At 38.4% G+C, this 16,372-nt stretch overlaps 1 protein-coding gene across 2 annotated transcripts; it reads right to left on the bottom strand.

Annotated features, from left to right (window-relative positions):
• Positions 1–1,684: 1,684 nt before the first annotated feature.
• FAM98C (family with sequence similarity 98 member C) lies at positions 1,685–13,588 on the bottom strand. 2 transcript variants are annotated; one of them, XM_072431076.1, is made up of 8 exons: positions 13,431–13,588; positions 8,512–8,660; positions 7,606–7,740; positions 6,001–6,185; positions 5,011–5,082; positions 4,209–4,325; positions 3,196–3,363; positions 1,686–1,911 (listed from the first exon to the last, which is right to left on the bottom strand). In XM_072431076.1, the coding sequence occupies exons 1-8, from the start codon at positions 13,511–13,513 to the stop codon at positions 1,771–1,773; spliced, it is 1,050 nt and encodes a 349-aa protein (XP_072287177.1). In that variant the 5' UTR covers positions 13,514–13,588; the 3' UTR covers positions 1,686–1,770. The 2 variants fall into 2 exon arrangements, with proteins under 2 accessions (XP_072287178.1, XP_072287177.1); XM_072431077.1 differs by lacking the exon at positions 13,431–13,588 and having other exon boundaries at positions 1,685–1,911; positions 7,606–7,756; positions 8,512–8,655.
• Between the last annotated feature and the right edge of the window lie 2,784 nt (positions 13,589–16,372).

The following is a 16,372-nucleotide window of genomic DNA, read 5'->3' as shown; positions in this document are numbered from 1 at the left end:
CAATCAAATTAATTATATATACATGTACATTGTATATAAGAAAATAGCTGGCAACTTCCTCCCTAAAACCGAAGTCAGAAATAAAACATTTTACATATTCTAATAATTATAAAGTAAACTTATTGTTTGCAATTGAGTGAAATAAAACCGAGCACTAATGATCTGCCTGATTTATAACTTGTGGCATAATTCAAAAGCAATGAATATATGTGCACAAAGCATTCACTGGTGGTGTAATTTAAAACCCATGCACTTGAGAACTTCACCTACAATGAATGCCTGATCGAAATCGTTACATTGTTAATGATTGTTTACCCCAACAGGAAACTGCAAGAATGAAGAAATATTAAGAATATTTATGGACAATAAGGGCTTTTCTCCGTCTTATACATCAAAATTTGGTTTCAGCATAGTGGTCACATAAAGAACTTTAGGTTGTCCTTCGATATCATTTTCCATTATACAGGCTGCAATAGCAGACAACAGTAAGGGTGAGTTGAGTTTTGATTTCAACTTGGAGATCTTTAGGAAAACTTGTCACTGGATAACTCACATTCATTCAAAATAAGGCAAACAAAAGACAAGCTGAAGGAACACGAACAATTCAATCTGCACACACAAACAAAACAAACTGAGGGATGTACAATTGAACAGCATGCAGCAAAAATGGTCATTAAAAAAAAAAAAAAAAAAAAAAAGGTACACCAATAATTTATGTATCAACGCTCAGACTATGGGCATTAAAGAATTGTGAATATGCTCAATAAGCAGTAAAACAGATTTTAAACAGCCAAACAATATTAGGGCCCATTTATGCAGCAATATCGAATTGTTTCTGCAGAAAATATGGCACAATTGACATGCCCCAGTTATAAAAGCAGCAATCAACCAACATAACTGTCACTTTTATGAAAAATTACCAATTTACTGACAGTTACTGTTATTTACTGTCAGTTTTTTATTGCTGCCACATTCATAAGTGGTGATCAGAATGATTTACCCCATAGGCCACAATGGAAATAAGTAATGTTTCTGTTAAACATTACTTCAGATGGCTACTTAGGTGTAAATACAGCGTGGCAATAACTGCCACTGTACTAATTCTTATCATCCTTATAAAGGTGACTTTATAATAGTGGCAATCAGGGGTTTGCTATCAAATTGCTACGTTTATAAATGACCACCTTAGGACTCTAAAATAAACAACTGTCAGTTGGTTTCTAACATCCTAGAATTATCTGCTGGATGTTTGCTTTAGAGGGGTGGCAGGCTGACAAGATTTTGTTACAATGGAAAAAAATATTTTAAACATATAATAATATAAAGATATAATAAAGATTAATTGCTCCACAGTGCCTGCAGAAGATAAATGAGGTAAATTAGGTTTTGTCCTTTTAAAGTACTTTTAATTCTTGTTCAGAATAAATGATTATTTGTGTGCTTAGGCTGGCCACAGGTTTGCTTGATTATACAGTGTCTTCAACCTAATGCTCGGTCATTTATTTAGACGGTAAAGCCGATCTCCACTCAAAAACTTCAATATTTTGGTAATATCAACAAGTAAAGGTATATGGATCTGTATTAATATTAGCCTCATCGGATGGTGAGAAAAAAAAAAAAAAAATCAGTAGCTCTGTAAATTTACACCAAGCAAATTTGAATATGCTTAAAAGCTCATACAATCCCCCCCCCCCCAAAAAAAAAAAAAAGACAATGTTGGTAGACATCAGACCACCAATAGGCAGCCAAAAAGAGGTTTTCATCTGCCACTCACTTCTTCTTTCGCTTGTTTCTTTTACCCCACCTTTGATGTCCACCACCTCCTGCTTTCCTTTCGCCCCATGTAGGCATAGGAGGCTCAATTTCATTGGGTCGCCCTCCTCGATCAGGCACATGGCCTGTCATAAGTACCTGGTAACAGAGAATAAAAAAGTTTAGACAAATCTGGGCAATTTATATTTCAATATTTTTATTAAAGTTTTTGTTTTACAAAGAAGAAACAATATCATCAAGACAATAAAGATAAGCAAAAGACACATATCGTATGCAAGTATATATATAAAAAAAAAAAAAAAAAAAAAAAAAAAAAAAAAAAAAAGACTTCAAACAGTGCCCAAACAAAGTAATTTGCTACATCCAGGCAACATTAAAGTAAAAATCATCCTAGAGTCAGTCGCAGATATGCCAAGAGATAACAATAAAACATCACCAATCAGTGTTTGAACAGTGTATTGACAAATAATTGTGTCATAACCATAAACCTAAGAGAACAACAAACAAAAAAATTAAAGACAAAAAAGGAAAGGAAGAAGGGGAAGTAAAGGATGTTTGAGAGGCTGAGGTGACAAATTCACTATACCTTAAAGTAACTTTATACAGATCACTATCTATGTGTTGGCGAAAGAAATCCAGGGTTCCCAAATTTCATCAAATTTGACCAGTGAGTTCTTGAGGGTATGGGTAAGTTTATCCTTTACCATAGACCAATTCAATTTGGTGAAAATGGGATCCAATGATATTGAGGATGACTTCCAGGCTTTGGCCAGTGAAATTCTACCCGCAAGTAAAATCAATTTAATCAATTTCATTGCGGGTCTGGGAAGGGTCACGGATAGCTTGTTGAATAGGGCTGCCTTCACAGTGCTATGAATCTCCTGCTGTAGATTCTAGAAATCAATCCAAATACCTAGTCCCAAAATTTCCTAGCAATCGGACAAAATCTGGGCAATTTAATCTAAGCATATGACAGAATGTTGAAGGTATTCGTGAAAACAAAATAAAAATCCAAAACCTCCTTATTACCCAAGTAGGACACACAATACAAAAGTATTAATAAGTAAAATCAGGAGGGTGGAAAGCAAGGCAAAGCTTGAAACGTAACTTGAAAGTTAAGGTTTGCATATAACTATTAACATCTACTAAAGCCCAATTAATCTTACATTTAAAAGTTCTGTAAATACTGGTGGTGTTTTTAAATCAGCTTCCATGCTCACTCAACTGCCTGTCCACTGCCAATAGTGTGCAGCTAGGAATCACCACTATCTGTGTAAGAACAAATGTCAGCAGCCTACAGACAGTGGTCAGGCAATTTTCTGGGGAAACCAAAGAGCAGTTTTACAAACAGTTAAGACCTTTTTAAGTGGATTTACACAAAGGTATTCTCAGGTTTAGACATTTATCGACCTTTAAGGTTACCTTCTGGATGGAGCTGCGTGTTTTTTGGCAGAAAGAATCACTGCAGGTGTGGACAATGCGAGAATAATCTTCCCGTGCAGCCAATAGGTGGGGTATTGTGATTAAAGACTCTGCAACAAGAGCCTTTCTGATGGGCCAGAAGACATCATTCATAGAGGCTCCTTTTACCTGTGTCAATTAAGACAAATGGAGAGTTACAAATCATGCAGTCTCATACTGCAGAGATTTAGACATGTAACCTGTACCTTCCATTGCAAAAAAAACAAAAACAAAAAAAACTTTTATCCTACCTGAAAGAAAAGTAAGTAGCAGTGTTTAAAGTACCTTGGTACTACCCAGAAATAAACTTGAACCCCTTCAAAAACTGTAGGTAAAAAGTAGGTACTTTTGTGCCTACATCCTTATAACAACTGTACATCTAAGTGTGATAGCGAAGGCGATAATAGGAGTGAGATTTTGTGATGTAACTACCATGTTGCTCACTGCAGATCTTGCTGCCATGAGGCAGTTGACATGAGGCAGCAAAATTCTGCTTCTATAAAGATGGCAACCTGTACATAGAGACAGTGAAGAAGTCATGGTAAGTCAGTTATGGGGAAAAATAAGCATCAGAGAGACCATCCTCTGGCTCCCCATTTTGGGGCATAGCTTTCAGAATTCAGTTCCTCTTAAAATTGGGGGAAAAAAAATTGTTTTAATAGTTTGCCACAACACCAAACATCACCTGGCTAAGTTGTCTCTCTAAATCTGCTGGGAAGCCAAAACCCCAAAGGTTGGCAGGGGGAACCAATCAGTACTGCTTGGTCCAAAGCAATTACCACTCTCAGAAGCTTTGGTTTCCCAGCAGACTTAAGTGAAACATTTATGATTTATGTAAATCATTTGTGGCACAGATAGCAGGGGAGACAAGTATTTCCATTGTTTTGCAAAGAGCGGCTTTATTTCAATGATTAGACCAGTTGCATGGTTGCTTAAATTACAAGCCTAATGTTAACAATGTGACAACCTCTGACCTTTGCTCTCTCCGACCAGTGAAAGGATTGCACAGTGACATCAAATCTTGTGACCAGCATTCTCATTCTACACTCATACTCTTGGAGCATAGACCAGTGTAACTCTTGCAGCATCTCCTGCGAAAATAGTAAAATTGGGTTACGTAAATGCATTCATCTGCAGGAAAAATGGCTGTATATTATTTACTAGTATTTAAATAGCGTTGACATATTATGCAGCACGTTACAAAGTTCATTGTCATATCACTAACTGTCCCTCACAGGTTCTCACATTCTAAGGTCCCCCACCATATCACCATAAAAAGTAGAACGAACACAGGGGTTGGTTTAGGGAGTGCATATTTCCTTTCAATATTCCTGGGCATTCAGTATTGTTGTTCGAAATTTAAAATCAGAGGTCTCAGTTGAATACGATTGCAGACAAATATGGAAACCACATGCCTGTCAAGATCCTTTATATTATGAAACCCTCTAATGTACACAAAATGTTCTTCGACACAGTGCAATAGAAGTGCACAAGACAAGGACCATCTACTGGCTTTACGCTGTGTTTAGGTCTCACTAGGTTCATATAAACCTTACTAAGCAACACCAACTATATTGGTACAAGTTACACTGACTGAAATTGACAGGATCATTTAAGACTAACTGCATCAGGGAAGGTAGAGACAGACGCTCCACCCCACCTGCACAGTGCCTACTGTGTGTAGTTAAAGTCTAAACTGCTCAGCATTGCATTGTAAAAATATAATACCAAAGCTGAAAATTTGAATACATAAAATACAATTGGCTTCCTCCTTACCCATTGTTCTGGACGTAACTCTGTTTTTAACAAAGGAGGAGACAACGGTACAACTGAAGACAGTGCAGTTATCTGAAAAGAGAAAGGGGAAAACAAAGAAATACTCAAAAGGTATCCTTCTGGGAATTAAAGGAAATGCATTATTGTGCTGCACGAAGCCATCATATTGTACCAGTCAATATTTTCTAATGCAGGTGAGAAAATATAAGCCAACAACTGATTACTTATGTGGATGACAACCCTGGCCATTTCTCTTGTTTGAAAAAATAAAAGTATTTTATATATGTATGAATAAATGTAATCTCTCCAGCAACTTAATATAGGTGAGCTGCTCCGAAAACGCAGTGGGGCCTTAATAAACCCACTGCATAAGAAAGAACACTGTCTTGAAGCCTCTAGGATGTATGACATTGATCTCCCAGAAGTCTACAGATCTTGAACATGAGCAGTGGCAGTGGATGAAGAAAACAAAAAAGCTGGGCATGGTGAAACTTTTAGGCTAGTTTAGCTGGGAATGTAGGAATGCTTTACAGGGATAAACAAACATCAAAGGAAAGGGACATAAGAACAACAGGTTTTTATTTGGAGGTAGAAGGTTGATTTTTAATTAAGAAGGCCTAAAAAGGAAATAAAGAAACAAATGAAACAAAGAACTAAACTGATTTTCATAATGGTAATATTTTATCAGTCTTAATAAGATAAGATAATACAACTTCTCTAGCCAGTCTTGTGTGTCAGAGGTTTTGGTGGTACAATAGGCCAGTGCAATAGAAAATGAAATGAATTTTCATGTCTTTTATTGCAAAGCCCCCAGAGAATACACCTCTTGCACAGAGGAGGGATAGCAAATCTAAAGTAGCTGTGAGCTAATTGGATTAAAAGCTCTAGATTAATACTGAGTTAAAAGCCGTGGCTCTAGACTCAAAGTTGGCCATGGAACTATAAAGGAATGGTACCCTTAAAAGGGGTATTTACCCAAAACATAAGTACCTTGTCCTCCAGCTGCTTAATAAAATGAGTCACAGGGATCTCTGGCAAAATTTCCGGCAACTCTAAAGCTTTTCTGATAATCTGTAGTTCACATAGGACATCATCTTGTTGATCTGCAGGTTCAGATTTGTGAGCACTGCAGAGATTAAGGATTCTCGCTGCTTCCAGCTCTGTGCTTAGGAAAACTGAAAAACAACACAAAAAAAAGTTCACATTTTCAAAACCCTTTATTCACATCAACTTACTGTATGACTCCCTTATTTGCAATTGGCTTTATCATTGTAAAGGTAAAGTATAAAAACCATTTTTTATTTGTGTAGGGAAAGATTGTAATCACTTTCAATGTTGTGTTGTGTTCTGGCAACAACTGTTCAAGAGGGGAATTCCTTTCACTTAGATTGTGAACAATAAGCATAATAAAACAGGTAGACATCCATGTAAGCAGAACTAAACACGTTGGTGGTTGGTGAGCTTCAGTCATATTTAGGAAGTATGCATAGCATACTTGCCGAATATTGCACATACTTTGTGCCGTTGCCCTGCAGCCATGACAGGTCCAGGACGGATAGGCACCGACATCCTTACCGCCAGCTCCACAGCAGACTGCCTTGGAGACTGATACCCCTCGACGATCGGATGATGTAACTCCTGTGTACGAGGTAGATTATCCCCAGTGGCTGCTTGTGTATGCAGCGATGCATTTTTGTCAATGGTTTTTTGTTTTCTCAGTTTAGTTCAGCTTTAAACAGTGTCTACAAATAAAGGTAATACAATTCACCACCTTAAATCCATTAAATTAGACAGGGGTGTTGTGGATTATGGGTCAATAATTAATATCTCTTTAGAGAGTACCTCAGAGTCTAGTGTTCTCTTTACTAGTGATGTATGTGGTCATCATGCCAAGATCAAAACAGCTCTCTTGTGCTTTCAGTAAAAAAGGTTTTGGATACCTACAAGTCTTGCAAAGGAATTTAAAAAGGATGATCACCCTATCTGAAATCATTAGTACAAGGAAAATAATCTACACCTTGCAATTTCAAATGACTCTAATTTGTCCAGGACTAGGTGCCCCGACAAGTTTAGCCCACAAACTTACAATCAATGTTAGGAAACAAGGTGATCTCCCCAAAATGGCATTGGTAGGTCTGCAGGCAACATTTAGTGTAAAAGGTGTGCCAGGAAAAAGCCTTAGCTGGCCAAAAAGAACATAACCGCATGGCTACATGTTGGCAATTGAACATATAGGCAAAGACAGGACCTTCTATGCTGTGGACTTAAGTGGTCTGGCCACAGTAACAGTACCCATGTTTTGGTGGAAATGTTTTAATCTGGGGTTGCTCCTCTGCCTAAGGGCATAGGCAGAGTGCAGTGATTAAGTCAACAATAAATTCTGCATTATCAAAGTGTGCCTGATGAGAATGTGAGGCTATCTGTCCAAAAATGGATCTATCAACACCAATCCATGGAATTGGAAAAATAAAGAAATAAAGGGTCAAGGATCAGTTCTAAGGGACCGACAAACTAGGTCCAAAAGCCAATGTCATTTAGCCAATGACTCCCAAAAATAAAGATAAAAAAAGAATTCTAAACAATGACCATCCTTACCAAGAAGTTGCAGGCAGTTTTGGGAGCTGAAAAGTCTGGAGGTAACATTTCCAGTGGTCAGGGATAAGTATGGACAATGGAGTTCATTCAGCACACCACTCATTTCCAGCTGAAATGTCTCAGCATCAGCCGGGCCTGGGAAGGTAATGTACTGTATTAGAGAAAGAAGAAAACAAGAATCCCCTGTGAATTATCAGTCCCATCCTCAGCCAATAATCACATACACAGGATTTGTGTATCTGAAACTCCAGGCAAAACTGCACTTCCTTATAAAAAAAAAAAAAAAAGTATGTAATTTTGTTTCACAAAACAATTACCCAATAACATGAATCTCATCTAATATTGGAAATAGATACAACTATATTGAAAAATAGTTTATGCCAATAACTGTGGTTATTATGTGATGAAATTCATAGTTGTTTCAGCCATCAACTGCTGAAGAGTGGGTGTCCACGTACATCATTTTCCATCTTTCAAGCCTCAGCCTCTAAAACTCCCTGGTTGATTAATGTACCTAAATCTACCTTTACAAAAAAAAAGGAAAGTAAAATGTAAAATGTACTGGGACTTTAAGATCAAGGTGTGGTGTTTCATTATATATATATATATATATATATATATATATATATATATACACACACACACACACATACATACATACATACATGCTGCATAGTATGCCTAGTATAGACACCCACACAACCTCTATCCTACTTGGTGGTAAAAAGCGCAAGACCTGAGGAAATCCAGTGCCACATATCCACTCCACCAAGCCAGACAGAGGTTATAATCCTTATCTACTCAATTAAAAAAAAAAAAAAAAAAAAATGTTCAGCTAGAAATCAACTTTATCTGCTAGTTAGGAGTCTCCAATGGGGCATTGTGATATATAAAAACAGCGCTCACCTTCAGTAGGGCTGACATATTCCTCCAAATAAGACACTGCTTTTAGCTCCGACACCAGCCACACACATAGTGCGGTAAACTTCTGGCATGTGGCTCCTAACTCACAAGAATTCAACAGAGCATCTTCATCAGACAAAGGTCCTGTGTAACTAAAATAACGAAAAAAGTGCGCAATTTAGAATTCCAGTATTTTTAGTGCTGATTATCTTCTTTTGTCCAAGAAGGATCCTTTTCAGCTAGAAGTCTGTCTTCACCATCTACCCCAGAATCTTATACTCTTGGCCTGTGCTGCAGGTATGAGGGAGCATGTGAATTCCTCCATGTGACAGTGCTGAGGTCTAGGTAGTGGGTAACAAAGCCTGAACACTGTCAACACCAGTTATCACCATGGATGTATATTAGCAGAAAGGAGGTGGCAGGAGGACATGGATTAGTGAGTACATCTAAAGGGTGAAGGAGGCCAAGGAGGTCTGGTTTTCTGTAAAGTAGAGGTTCAGGAAACAAGAACAACATTTAAAGCAGGCAAGCATCGCCAGCTTGCACAGATGCCTTGCAGGCATTGGCAGGGAAAGAAGACGCTCGACATCACTAGAGGACACTGCGGACACCACTGGAACCTGGGAACCAGGTAGGACCTTTAACCTCCCTGGAAATTCCCCTCAGAGTATGGCTCGGGTTTACCGCTTTTGATATGGAAAATCCACCCCAAGCAACACTCGGGAATACCGCCAGGGAGGTTGATATAGCACAGGGATGAACAGTACGCAAGTTAAAGTTTGTTTGTATTTTTTTTTTTTTTTTTAAGTGCGGAACTGAAGAACATCTCGGGCATGAGCAGAAAGCGCCTTTTCGTGAAGAGAAAAAAAATTGCGAATTTTTTTTCAACCTATGTCATCCAATCACACGCCTGGGTCAGGTGACGTAGGAAGAAGAGGAGAAGATGGCGGGGCGCTGGTTTGGAAACAGATACCGGGACGACACGGGACTCAATGGAAGAAACCTCCAGACCGATCAACTGTACTGCAAGATTGAAGGTAAGTGCATTTTTTTTGTTTTGGGCATTTTTTAGTTACTTCTTCTTTAAGTCTATAAATATATAGATGTTCAGTGTGCAAGAAAAAATAAGAAAGCACCTCCCAGAGAGTGTACTATCACATTCATGGAAAAGTCTAGTTTCCTGCCCAGCAAAACACAGTTTAAAGGTCTGTAATGCCAGTTATGTTGTTATGGCTCTGCAGCAGTGCTATTCCCCTACTGGTACACCAGGATACAATGTGTACTTTATGAGCTGACTCACAGCCCTATTAAATTGATAGGACAAAGATCAAGGAGTAAACAGGTCGATCATAATGCACTGGACTCCTGCTGATAACAGTTATAGATTGTGCTTGGAAACTGGGTATTTAGTATTTGGAGCACGCACACATACTGGCTACTGAGATTTATATATATATTCAGTAGCCAGTTATTAACCATTTTTAACTGCTCCTATTTCTTAAAAAATGTAAAGCTAGAATCAGATAGAATGTGCAGAAAAGTTTGAGAATCAAAAGGAGCCAAAACATAGAAATATATAAATACTGTACACATCCCAGCTACTGATAATCCATAATTACAGGTTTTTCCCCTTTTAGAAATTCTAGCACAATCTACAATCTTAGCAGTGCCAAGCAGATGTTTTCACTGATAACCTTCTGACTGATCTGTGCATTTAATCAGTTCAGGAGTACAATATTGGAGAAGACAGAATTATATGACATACTGGGCAAGATTTATTAAAGCTCTTCCAGGCTGGAGAAGATATACTTTCATCAGTGAAGCTGGGTGATCCAGCAAACCTAGAATGGATCTGGTCCAGAATTGAAAACATTTGCTAACAAATAGCAAATGACTTCCATTCCAGGTTTGCTGGATCACCCAGGTGATCACCCATTCGTGAATTTAATACAAGAAAATTTTATGGTACAGTTTATAGAAGCCCCAACTAGAAATGATACTCTACTGGACCTAGTTCTTTCTAACAATGCAGAGCGTATAACAAATGTGTAAAATAAAGAGATCTGGGAAGCAGTGACCATAATATGATTTCATCTAATGTAAGCTGTAAACAGGAAGCAAAAACAGGAAAGATAAAAACATTTAATTTTAAGAAAGCAAATTTTCCATTATTAAGAGTGGCTGTTACTCTGTGACTTGGAGTGGGAGACAATATTGTCCTCAAAGAACACAGAACAGAAATGGGAATGTTTCAAGTCTGTTCTACAAAAGCAAACTGAAAAATATATTCCAATAGGTAAAAAGTTTAAGAGGCTAAAATGAAAACCTAATTGGCTTACAGCTGATGTTAAAAAAGCCATAAGGAACAAGAAAAGGGCATTCCAAAAACATAAATATGAAGGATCACCTTCATCATTTGTAACCTATAAAGAATATAACAAAAGATGTAAAAAGGAGAAAAAAATGTGAAAAACTTCACAATGAAAGACAGATTGCAAAGGAAAGAAAGGCAAACCCCCCAAAAATGTTCAAATATATTAATAGCAAAAAGTTCAGATCTGAGCATGTAGGCCCCTTAAAGAATGTCGCTGGGTTGGTAACTGGGGATAAAGACAAGGCAGATGTAATAAACACTTTTTTTAGCTCTGTGTACACGAAGGAAAATGGCAGAGCTCAAGTCCAAATTCACAATAGCAATGTCACTGCCTTAAATGAGTCACAATGGCTCAGAATTGATATGATAAAGAAACAGCTGGGAAAAAATTAAGGTTGACAAAGCACCAGGACCTGATGGATTACATCCACGTGTCCTCAAAGAGCTGAGCTCAATTATTTCAAAGCCATTATTTTCAATTTTTAGAGACTCTTTACTCACTGGCAAGGTACCGATGGATTGGCGTAAGGCCAATGTGGTTCCTATCTTCAGAAAGGGAGCAAAGTCATTACCAGGTAACCGGTAACGTCCATAGTTGGAAAGGTCTTAGAGAGTTTGATAAAGAGCCACATAGAGGAGTTTCTGCTAGAAAATATTATTATAAGTGATGGTCAGCATGGCTTCAAGAAAGACAGAAGTTGTCAAACAAATTTACTCTCTTTTTATGAGGAAGTAAGTAAACAGGTAGACAGTGGAATAGCAGTTGATATAGTGTACTTGGAGTTTGCTAAAGCATTTGACACTGTACCCCACAGACGGGTAATATGCAAGTTAGGGTCAATAGGTTTAGAAAAGTCTATCTGTAAATGGATAGAGAACTGGCTTAAAGCTCGCATCCAGAGAGTTGTAATTAATGATTCATACTCTGAATGGTCTAAGGTTATTAGTGGTGTACCCCAGGGTTCAGTGTTTGAACCTTTACTGTTTAACATCTTCATAAATGATATACAGTTTGGGATTAAAAGTACCATTTCTGTTTTGCAGATGACACCTAACTATGTAATGGAATTAGGTCCATACAGGATGTCTATAATCTACAAGCAGACCTGGATGTACTGTTGGCAGCCAAGTGGCAAGTGTTTTAATATAGATAAATGTAAAGTTATGCACTTGGGCACTAACAACATTCATGCTTCATACTGTCTAGGGGGAATACATTTGGGGGAGTCAGAAATGGAAAAGGATCTTAATAACAGCATGCAATGCCAAGCTGCAATATCTAAAGCTAGTAAACTACTTTCTTGTATTAAAAGAGGAATAGACTGCAGAGATGGAGACATTATCCTGCCTCTGTACAAAGCATTGGTCAGACCACATCTGGAATACGCAGTCCAGTTTTGGTCACCAGTTCACAAAATAGACAATGTGGAATTGGAGAGCGTGCAGAGAAGAGTAACTAAATAAAAGGAATGGAGGAGAGATTAACTGAACTGAATCTTTTCTCCCTTGAGAAGAGATGTTTAAGGGGGGATATGATCACCATGTATAAATGAACATCCGATTGCCTCATGGAATCAGGAAGGAATTTTTTTCCCCCTGTTGAAGCAAATTCCTTCCTGATTCCATGAGGCAATCGGATGAGCAAGTGGCACTGGGATATGTTTATTTCCCTAGTGGTTGAACTTGATGGAGTTATGTCTTTTTTCAACCTAACCTACTATGTAACTATGAACCATTATGCTCATCTCAGGTGAGAATCTGGTGAGTACATCGGTCACCTGACGTCATTCATGGATAAACTGACCGATGAGGAATGACCGCCATACAAGTCAAGAGCGGAGAGCACAGCCGGGTGCCACTTGCTCATTCTCCCCTCTCTCCATAGAACAAAACGATGCTATGTACAATGCTTGTTCATTCCTGTCACTCTTTGTTGCTGGAATGGATCATGAAAATCGAACGTTCATACTGCAGTCCTGTAGATTACACTTGGAGAATGCAGCTTTACCTGGGTAACCATTGCCAGCCCTTCTTAACCCTCAGCAAACCCCATTTTTGTTTTAATAGTTCTATTAGCATTGTATTGTTTTGATGATTTTCTTTTTTTTACTTTTAAAAATTTCTCTTTGTTCACTTTTAATGCCAAAAGAAAACTTTGAAGCACTTTGGCCTGCCCAGTACTAAAGGAGCTGGTCTCAGCACTGCCTACATTTATTCACACATACTTTCCCTGTCTTTATGAAAACCCAAAGACCTTTTAAAGGCATATTAGTCAGGGTTTGGTGATGGGCACAGTATATAAATAAGGAATTCTGACTTCACTTGCTGCATGATTGCATCATAACTCAAAGTGTTAAGGGCAGGGACAGGCAGGATTTTTACCATTATAAAGTGGCACTATTACTAATATTATTATTGTTATTAATATTATTCGCTCTCTGTGTTCAGGTTCCCTGAGAGGTGACAGCTCTAAGGCTGTGCACATGTCAACATTAGGTACACACAATGCATACACAACACACGTACAGGGGAATAGGCCGACACTCACCCGAGCTCCTTAAGCAGCCCCGCCGCCTGTGTCAGTAACGTATCCCGGAACCCAGCCTCCTCCTCTACACCCTCTACCTCCATCTTGCTGTCAGCTTTGCCTGACGGCCTATTGCTTCCTCATCGTCTCCTAGCAACCAGCGCCGGACTCGCTTAATACATGTCACGGGAGCTGTAGCCAATCAGGAAGCACTTCCGTGTTATTTTGTTTTGGTTTAGGCTGATTCTTGTTCAGCTTCCTCACTCTGTTCACATAGCTGCAGAGTGTATCAAATAAAGTTGTGTTTTTTTTTTTCACTTGTCTGTACAACTAACAGCATGGAAGGAGATAGAATGGCTGGAAAGTGGGAGTCAGCCAGTCTGTTACGTTTTCAAAAAATTATTATAAAAGAAAATGCAAAAGTTGTTAAAAAACAGGAAGCCCTGGAATATGTTGGCTGTTTTTGCAAACATGGCTTAGTACTTTGGGCCCGGATTAATAAAGCTCTCCAGGGCTGGAGAGGGTACACTTTTGTCAGTAAAGTGATCCAGCAAACCTGGAATGGATCAGGTCCAGGATTCAAAACATTTGCTAGCATATATCAAATGTCTTTGAAAAAATGAGTTAAGGGTTTGCTGGGTCACCCAGCTTCACTGATAAAAGTGTATCCTTTCCAGCCTTGGAGAGCTTTAACTTCCCTGGCTGTATGAATAATACATATTTTTAAATGTAAATTATTTTAAATTTAAAGTATTTTTAAATGTACATTTAAAAATACTTTTTTTTTTTAATTTCCCGCCTTGTCCTGCCCCCAGCCGCACGCTCACACCCAGATGCCTGGCCAGCATCTGCTTCCCCTGGCCTCGCGTCCCAGTGTTCATATGCCAGGGATGCAGATGCCGGCTGGGCTTTGCCAGGGGAAGAAGATGCCGGGCATCCCTAGAGTACACCGCGGGCACTGCTTACCAGGTAAGCATTTTAAACTCCCTGGCATTTCCAGCCACACCCAGGGTTAACCCTGAGTAACATTGGGCATTACCTCTAAGGAGGTGTATAAATTAGGTCCCTGGAGTCAGAGACCTGAAAAAAGTGCATTGTATAAAAAGCCATAGGGCCCAGTTAAAAAGCAGCAATAGGGCCTCATGTGATGTCACACTGCAAGCTTGTCATTGTTAGTGGGAATTCACCAGCAAGGAACCCCAAGCAACCTCTATATGAATCCTAGGGATCTACTGAACTCTGGTTGGTAAACACTGATCTAGAGGATTGATGGTGATTGTACCCTTAAAATGAATTTCAGGGACACCCTGCTGCTAAGCTTATATATTTCATACAACCACAGGGAATGCAGTACTAGAAAAACAGAAACTATCACCTTCTTTATATTAAGTAACATTGAGAATTGTTTTTCTGTAACACCAATCCATGTAAAATTGTGATTGATGCTGGATAATTATGCCTCCTAATCATCATCTTTATGAATGAAATCTGCCCTTAAGCAATAGTATGTAAAAAAAACATGTAACGGCATGCCTCTAAATTTTTTTAATTTTCAGTATCTTATACTTTGGAAATCGCACCCAGTAAGAGTACAAAAACCCCAAACTCCAAGATGGGTAAGGGTTGGCACCAGGATCCACATTTTAGACAGTTGTGCACTTTCAACCATTCACAGTTTGGGGTGGGTGCTTTAATGTTCCAGCATGAGGTCCTGTATACAAAGCTATAGTAGGTCCATAAAGACATGATTGGATAGGTCTGGTGTGGAGGAACTGCAGTGACCAGTACAGAGCCCTGCCATCAAAATGATTAAAAACCTTTATAATGCAATGGCATGTCTACTGTGTGTCACCTCTTCTTGTTCATCAGCGTCTGATCTCACAAATATTTTTTTGTATGAATGAACAAAAAATTCCCACACAGATTTCACAAAATCTAATCACGTGGATGTGGTTATAGACATTGACCTGTCACTAAATTATTACAATATATAATATATATATAATGTAATGGACATATGACCCAGGAGCCTATGACCCACTAGCACAGTTGGCCTTATGCACCTTCCATTTTTAACAGCATGGGCAATAGTTTTGGCTGGTCATTTACTACTGTTTAGATTGTTTAAATGTTTTTTTGTTTTTTGTTTTTTTATTCACTGCTTTGCTAACTAATGATATAAAATGTTGGGTTGCAAATATTCTATTTCAAAACTTTAATAAAAACCTATTGAAACCAAATTGAAACGGGTACCCCAATGCGATATGGCAACACATAAAAATGTTTGTGATCACAAGTCCTAATAAATAAGGCTCACCCTGTTCCTCACAAGTGCAGATGTAGCCCCAAAAATGTCTATGCAGGTACCCAGTTTAGGCTAATACTTAAAAAGGAAATGTTTCCCCTCAAAAATGTTTTAGACTAGCTATTGGTCAGTCAATACAGTTTATACACTTGTGTAGCGATTGTTCCTGATTGTAGTTCATGAATCCGTCCTGAAGGATTCATGAACAACATTAGAGTACTTCTGTACACATCGCATCCCAAGTCAAGCAAAACTGTTCATCTTGGGCAATAATTATCTTACATGTGTACATAGCTTAATAGGTTCACTACCCATACACTATCCAATGGCATTCTTAGGTGGGTTGTCAGAGTGCAATGGTGCACCCACTATTGCCTACTGTGCAAGGACAGATTTTGTTGTAAACTTATTTATTACTATTATTATAAATAATAATATTAATAATAATATTATTTTTACCTTGATTTATTTATCTTATTATTTTTACCTTGATACCTCACCGTGCTGCAGAAAACCAGTTCAGAAATCAGAGTTGTAGGTTGCACACAGAGAACTTTCCTATTACAGGCTGCTTGCATTAAACTGCAAGGGTGGGAGAGATACAAGACCAGTCACCACGAGGGCAGTACTAAGTGGCTTTCATAGCAGGAATCGTTTC

This window comes from Pyxicephalus adspersus, chromosome Z (assembly GCF_032062135.1).
Source record: "Pyxicephalus adspersus chromosome Z, UCB_Pads_2.0, whole genome shotgun sequence".
NCBI classification, from domain to species: Eukaryota; Metazoa; Chordata; class Amphibia; order Anura; family Pyxicephalidae; genus Pyxicephalus; species Pyxicephalus adspersus.
Note: the sequence above shows the minus strand (reverse complement) of the source record. Positions and strands in the feature narration are given on the sequence as shown.